At 55.2% G+C, this 7,684-nt stretch overlaps 1 protein-coding gene across 1 annotated transcript in view; it reads left to right on the forward strand.

Moving 5' to 3' along the window:
* The window catches only part of MAU2 (MAU2 sister chromatid cohesion factor), a 24,038-nt gene extending 17,657 nt beyond the window's left edge, over nt 1–6,381 (forward strand). Inside the window, exons 17-19 of the mRNA XM_011991299.1 lie at nt 2,011–2,101; nt 2,889–3,016; nt 3,335–6,381. Of these exons, the coding sequence (XP_011846689.1) occupies nt 2,011–2,101; nt 2,889–3,016; nt 3,335–3,409 (294 nt within the window). The 3' untranslated portion in view covers nt 3,410–6,381. The remainder of the gene's footprint in view (nt 1–2,010; nt 2,102–2,888; nt 3,017–3,334) is intronic.
* Nucleotides 6,382–7,684: the final 1,303 nt, after the last annotated feature.

Here is a 7,684-nt window from a genome sequence, read left to right on the forward strand (position 1 = left end):
TTTTTTTTTTTTTTTGAGATGGAGTCTTGCTGTGTTGCCCAGGCTAGAGTGTAGTGGTATCATCTTGGCTCACTGCAACCTCTACCTCCCAAGTTCCATGGATTCTCCTGCCTCAGCCTCCCAAGTAGCTGGGATTATAGTCACACGCCACCACACCTGGCTAATTTTTGTATTTTTAGTAGAGATGGGGTTTCACCACGTTGGCCAGGCTTGTCTCAAACTCCTGACCTCAGGTGATCTGCCCACCTCGGCCTTCCAAAGTGCTGGGATTATAGACGTGAGCCACTAGGTAATTTTATATTTGTCTTTCTCCACACCACTGTATTGGAAGCTTTTTTTTTTTTTGCCCCTTAATGGCAGTGAGTGTTTTGAAGCACCATCTACTCTGTAATTTAACCATTCTCACTGTAGCCATTTCCACAGGATAGATAATGCAGGATATGTGTCTTGGCTTGTAACGTTTCACGGGGTCTGAGGGCTCCCTCAGCGTGGATGCTGTTAACAAACCTGGTGCCTGCCCCTGCCCACCGCAACACACACACACAACTGTGTGGTAAGCCTTTGCAGAGGCCAACAAATGGGCCCTGCAGCTCAGGCCCTGGTGGGCCTTGGCCTCAGTACTGGGGATGCCACCACCCCGTCAAAACCTGTAGCTGGCTCCTTCTAGAATGTGCTGCCACCCTGCCCTCAGCCTCTGAGCACAGTGAGGGCTGTATGTCCCCATTGGACAGTGCAGGTGGCCTTGGGGTATGTCAGATGGGCTCAGGTGAGGGCCCAGGGGCCCAGAAGAGCTTAGGATGAGGCTAGAGTGTCCACACGAGTGGGACACCCCCCAGGATGACTCAAGTCTTCAAAACCAGATTCTGTGGGGTACCCTAAGCTGGCATTGGGAGAACCTACCCAGGAGCGCTGAAGGAGTCTCCTTCCCCAGGCTGCTTTCAGACAGAGGCCCTTGGCTTTCTGCACAGAGGCCAGCCCGGCTCACAATAAGCCAGGCCTAGCGGAAGAGAGCAGTTTTTCTTGCTGTGAGGTGTCAGAAGGGCTTGGTGAATTTTAAAAAGCTCCAAGACCCACGTGGAGCCCACTTTCAAGGTGCGGCTACTGGGCAGCATAGAGTTGTTGGGCTTTGTGTCTCAGGAGGAGCATCCTTGCACTCTGGAGAAGTATTTGGTGGCATCAAAGCCAGTTCTCAGGAGTCGGTTTTGGGGACGTGTCCATCTTGACTTCCCAAGGGCTCCCTGGGCTGCCAGGAGCTATCATCTAGGGAATTCTCCAGGCCTTACCTGAACCCCACATCCTGGCTGACAGGGCTTTGAGTCCTCGGCCCAGACAGGGTCAGCCCAGCACTACTGGTCGCCATGTAGCCTGTGTAGCACAGGCTCCTGTCCAGTGGCTCCAGGCCCTTGCCATAGTGACAGGGATGGGCATTTATGGGCCCTGATGGCTCTTACTGAGCTCTTCCTGCCACATCCTGAGGATGCTACGGCTGCAACTGGGGTGGCCCTGTGCAGTCAACCAAGCGGGGATTCAGGATTGGAGGATTCCTGCATGCTGGTGCCCCCAAAGCCCCTACGTGTCTGCCGGGGCCTCCCACGAGAGGCAACTCAGTTGTGGAAGACAAACCGGAGGGGCTGCTGCCCCTCTCAGAACCTGGAACCCGGAATCCTAAACGAATCTTCATTTCTGATCAGCCCCCATTGTGGGTCCAGGGCTAACTGCCATCAGTGCTTTTTCTCCGCTTGAAAAGGTAGAAGCCCCCAGAGTTGTCCATTGGCCATGCCCCTGTGAGTAGGTTCCTGCAGAGCCAGAAGTGAGGGCAGTTTGTTTTTCAGTGATACTTCAGAGAGGGCCATTTGAGATGGGCTCTGAGGTAAGCATAGGAGTTCACCAGATGCAGAAGGAGGTCACAGCCTGGGCTGGGTTCAGTAGGTTATCCCCACCCCATCCTGGGCTGGGTTTGGCAAGTGGGGTCCAGGCTCCTCACTCCCTCTTGCTGCTCTTGGTTGACAGGAGAGTAACAACATGGTGGTACCTGCCATGCAGCTCGCCAGCAAGATCCCGGACATGTCGGTACAGCTGTGGTCGTCAGCACTGCTGCGAGGTGAGTGCAATGGCCACCCCTCTTCCCCAGCCCCAGCCTGGCTCTCCCGAGAGATCTAAGGCTGCTGGGCACGTCCTGCTCAGCCTTAGCTCGGACTAGGCCTCCGTGGGCCACAGCCCCAGTTCTAGCATGGGTAGGAGGTGCTCCTCAGGAGACCCTGGTTGAGGGCAGTGGGTGCATTTGTGGCATCCACTTGACTCGGGGTCTGGTTCAGTCTCTACAGGACCCAGAGGGTGAGACTTGGTATCTGGTAGACTTGGGCTGTGAGCCTTGCTTCTTCCCAGAAAGGCAGACAGCAGCCATGCCTATTGGGCAGGGCTGGCCAGCTTGCTCTGGGAGCAGTGCGGGCACTCAGCGAGTATCAGTGCTGTTACTGCAGCTCCCCCATTTCCAGATTACGAAACTGAGGTCCAGAGACTCCCCCAGGGCCCTGGGGAGGTGACAGGAGACGGGGTGCTCCATGTGCAGTGGGCTGCCTGGGGCTGCTGCCTCAGGATGGGCGTCAGACGTCTGTTTGCCTGAGGGCTAGCCATAGGCTCCCTGGAGTGCTGGCGAGAAGCCTGGCATTGGGCTTTCACTGCCCAACCAGCCCTGTTCTGCCCTGTGAGAGCAGCTGGCGCATGGGCTTTGTGATCCCAAGACAGGGCTCAGGGCCAGTGACGTGCCAGGCTCCCAGAGATCCACCGGTTCAGCTGGGACTTGACCTTGGGGCTCCATCTGCACCAAGTGGGAGGGCCTGGGCAGCGACAGGGCAAGGTGGGTCCCCATGTTCATGTCCCACTCTCAGACCTGAATAAAGCCTGTGGGAACGCCATGGACGCCCATGAAGCCGCCCAGATGCACCAGAACTTCTCGCAGCAGCTGCTCCAGGACCACATTGAGGCCTGCAGCCTCCCCGAACACAACCTCATCACGGTACGGGTGTGGGTGTGAGAGGATGGGATCAGGGACCAGCGGGCTCCCCACCTGCAAGAGGAAGGGGGCACCTTGGCTGTATTTCTCTTTGTCCAACAAACCCTAACTCAGCCTCGGAAGTGCCCTCTGATGGGGGAGATGGCCACGGGCACCCCCACCCTAGCAAGGGACACAGGTGCCTCCTCGGGGCCCATTGGACTGGGGTGTGGAGAACAGAGTCCTGGTTGGGTGAGCAGCCCAAGGAGGGCAACATTCCCACCTCCTCTTCCCTGGGAACAGCCCACGGTGCCTGACTCTCATGTCCTCTCTTTCCCACAGTGGACAGACGGTCCACCCCCTGTGCAGTTCCAAGCTCAGAATGGACCCAACACCAGCCTGGCCAGCCTCCTGTGAGGCCTTGATGGGGCCATCCAGCTCCACAGGGCCTGCGCGTCTCCGGCTTCCACCCAGACGGCACTCAAGCCTGCCCCTGAGGCGTGCTTCCTTCCTGACTGTCTCTAGAGCTTCCAAGTTCTGGGAATGTGCGGGGCCAGTCCCAGCCCTCCCAGGAGGGGTGGCAGCCGTTCCCATCTCGCACCAGGACCCCCACTGCAGAGGCTCACAGGTGGCACACAGGCGCTGTCTCTCCAGAGCCATCCTTCAGAGTGGACCTCAGTGCCAGTCGTGCCTCTGCAACTGGGTCACGTCGGCCCAGAGTAGGGTACAGGCCTCCAGCAGGTCCTAATCCTGTGTGCCAGGGCAGGCGGTGCCGCAGGGGCACCATGCCTGACTCTCCATCGCCCAGGCCTTGATGCCGAGCAGGAGTAGAGTGTTTCCTCTGCTCAAGGCAATTTCCAGAGCCCAGACACCCGTTTCTGGCCTGAATTTGGAGGAAAGAAGTAATGGCCCACGTGTGGGACGAAGCACAGATCCCAGCACTTTTCCCAGCTTTCTCTCCAGCGTCGGTCCCTGCAGCAGCCGGGGCCTCTGGTCAGGAACCCTCAGGGACCCAGGAACTCAGCTTCCAAACATCTGCACCTTGACCGGACTCGCCATCCCGCTGTAGGGGTGCAGGTGATTGTAAACACGGGTGTGCATGTGCATGCACACGGGTGTGCGGTGAAGATCTGTGGAGCTGGAGCTGGGAGCTGAGGCTCCTGTTGCACCAGCCACCTTCCCCCATCTTGTGGCTACTGAGGGGCAGGAAGTGGGGGAGTGGGCTTCTCTCCCAAATTTAAGATCACCTCCTCAGCTAGCTTAGAGTGCATGGCACGGGCCCCCCGCACCCCAGATCTGGAGCCCAGGGACTTTCTTCCTGGCAGATCTGTGGCCTTCCCTGCAAAGGACGTCTGTAGGTTCAGCCTCTTGGTCCCCCACCCTGCCGCCTTGCTTTCCCTGCTGGGTCTCTGGGGCATAGTGTGAAACCCCCACCCTAGCGAGGCCCCAGGGAGTCTCCGCTGGGCCCAGACAGCAGCATTTGGTTGTATCCACTTTTCTTGATAATCAGGAGGTGCCCCAGTGGTCACAGTGTGGCATTGTGAGTTGGGGGGTCAGGGGTCAAGATATCAGCAGCAGGTGTCAGGACTCAGGACACCATCCCCTCCAGCTTCTGGGGCCCAGGAGCCTCTCCCTGCTGCAGGGGGTGGGGGTTCTGCTCGGCAGGGTAGGTGGTGGTTTCAGGTCTTGTCACCCTTGCTTGGTGGAGCTGCCTCTGGGAGCTTCGGCGTCTGTGACTGAAGGGATGCTGGATTGCTCAGGTCAGCTGCTCAGGGCTCCCAGGCTAGGTGTGCCTTAGCCACAGGCAGGGCTGTCAATAACCCCCTTCCTCACTGGCCACTACCCGACATCAGCACCAGTGACAGGCTGGTCAGAGGGCAGGGCTGGTGAGGGTTTGTCCTAAGAGGACCACCACCATCTCTGGGTCTCCAGGGGGAGAGCCTGGCCCTGTCCTGTGCTACCCGGGGCTGCCCCCAGACCCGTGAGGCTAATAGGAGAGCGTGTGGCACTGACCCACAAGCTGTCCCTGTCCCGTCTTCCTCCTGAGCCATGGCCTCTGCTAGCTCCACCTTGAAGGAGCCCCTCAGATCCTCCCCTACATCACTGAGATGCCACCACTTGTGTCTCCGCAATGTGCTCCTGCCCACCTGGGTCCCGCACTGTCTGACCCCTGCACACCACACTCATGTCACCACGGCGTGCATCATGTTCATCCCCATCTATTTATTTAAGCCTTTCTTTGCTTGTAGGGCATTTTGTATGTAGAGCAGTTGAAAACAGAACCTCAGAACTTAACATCTGTCCTGATGTTAAAGTGCTTTTCATGACCACCCCGTTATCTATGTATATGTAAAGTTAAGGATGAAATCTTAAGTTTACAATTAAAAACTCAGTACTCGATATTTAATATTCTACTCGAGCTTTATGGAAGCCAAATCATGTGCGTGTGTGTGTGTGTGCGTGTGTGCAAGCTTTGAACCTCCTTCCACGGCCGCATCTTCTGATGACACAAAGCTTTTGACAAGTACCTTCTTGTGAGTCACTCAGTGCCTCATAGTGTCTCATTCAGTTGCAAGAATAGAGGCCAGACACGGGGGCGCATGCCTGCAGTCCCAGCTAACTGGGAGGCTGAGGCAGGAGGATCACTTGAGCCCAGGAGATTGAGGCTGCAGTGAGCATGTTCACGCCACTGCACTCCCGCCTGGGTGATGGTGAGACTTTGTGTCAAAATAAATAAATAAATAAAACGAGTCCCTGAGGACACATCACACAGTCTCCTATAGCTAAGTGTCTAAGAAGAAATAAAAACTCCAGACCCTTCAGTGGATGAGGACAAGGAAGTCGCCGAAAGGCATTCTGTTGACAGATGAACAGCTGAAAGCTGGCCAGACCCTCCTGTATGCCTCTGCCCTTGTCCTGTGGCCTGTGGGTTGTGAGGTCTGACGAGGAAGCCACCTACAGCAGGAAGCGAGGCTGCCGTGTTTCCTTCAGACAGCTGTCTTTCCCCAACTCTGTCCCTGTAGTTGCCTGCCGGTGGGCGAGGGTCCTCTCCCTGGGAGAAGCACTCCCAGCCCCGTTTATCAGAAGCAGGCAGGGAAATTGGAACTGCCACCCAACCAGCATGGTGGCTCAATTTGTTGGTTGCGTTGTCAGTTGTCTATTCTGTTAAGGTTTTTAATAAGTACGTTTGGCATAATGTCTTTTAATGGGTTTGTAATATCGTAATGGTTTTAGCAGCCTATAACTTTTCAGCTGGTGCTTTTACTTAGGGAAAAAAAGACAATTTGTAAATACAGAACATTGTTTAAAAGACGTAACCATAGAACATAGCTTCCTGTTTGTGGATTTCGTTTCCTATATATTCAAAGTAAAATGACTTACAGGAGCCATGTGCTGTGTCTTTGTTGTTTCCTCTGTCCCCTTTGTGAGCCATCCCGAAGATGGCTGCCACCCTCCCTGCCATGCCCACAGGGGCCCCCTCTGTGGCAGGGTCTTCAGCATGAGGATGCAGTTCCCAAATCCTGAGCCAGATGACGTGATGGAAGCCTGAGTCACCATCCCCTCCACTGATATTTTCCTCCAGCCTGGCCTTTCCTAGAAAGGAAGGAACCACATGCTCCATCAGCATATGAGGCCTTCAGCAGCCTGCTCCTTGAATCCTCCCAGCCCTCCCAGGGGCAGACTTCCCCACGCACCCAGGTGTCCTGGTCCCTGTGTGTTTTTATTTTTATTTTTATTTTTATTTTTATTTTATTTTATTTTATTTTTGAGACGGAGTCTTGCACTTTCGCCCAGGCTGGAGTGCAGTGGTACAATCTCTGCTCACTGCAACCTCCACCTCCCAGGTTCAAGCGATTCTCCTGCCTCAGCCTCCCAAGTAACTGGGACTACAGGCGCCCGCCACCAAGCCCTGCTAATTTTTTGTATTTTTAGTAGAGACAGGGTTTCACTGTGTGAGCCAGGCTGGTCTCGAACTCTTGACCTTGTGATCCACCCGCCTCGGCCTCCCAAAGTGCCGGGATTCCAGGCCTGAGCCACCGCGCCCGGCTGGTCCCTGCGTTCTTAGAGGGGAGCAGCCTCCATGCTCCTGGGAGTAGGGGAGTTATTTGCCCAGCTTTTTTTGTTTTGAGGTGACATTAACTTAACATTTAACTGTTTTTGCAGGTTGTGCTGGCTTACGGCACAAGGCAGGAGAATGCCTTGAGCCCGGGAGTTCAAGAACAGCCTGGGCTATATAGAGAGACCCAGTCTCTACAAAAAAACATGTTAAAATTAGCCAGGCAACCAGGTGCAGTGGCTCAAGCCAGTAATCCAAGCATTTTGGGAGGCCGAGGTGGGCGGATCACTTAAGGCCAAGAGTTGAGACCAGCCTGGCCAACATAGTGAAACCCTGTCTACTAAAAAGTACAAAAGCTAGCTGGGTATGGTGGTGTGCACTTGTAGTCCCGGCTACTTGGGAGGCTGAGGCAGGAGAATCGCTTGCACCAGGGGGTGGAGGTTTCAGTGACCCAAGATCCCAATATTGCGCTCCAGCCTGGGTGACAGAGTGAGACTCTCTCTCAAACAATAAATAAATAAAAATACAAAAGATAAAAATCAGCCAGTGTGGTGGTGTACATCTATAATTCCAGCTACTCGGGAGGCTGAAGCAAGAGAATTGCTTAAACCTGGAGGCAGAAGTTAACAATGAAC

This window comes from Mandrillus leucophaeus, unplaced genomic scaffold (genome assembly GCF_000951045.1).
Source record: "Mandrillus leucophaeus isolate KB7577 unplaced genomic scaffold, Mleu.le_1.0 Scaffold11, whole genome shotgun sequence".
In the NCBI taxonomy this organism is placed as follows: domain Eukaryota; kingdom Metazoa; phylum Chordata; class Mammalia; order Primates; family Cercopithecidae; genus Mandrillus; species Mandrillus leucophaeus.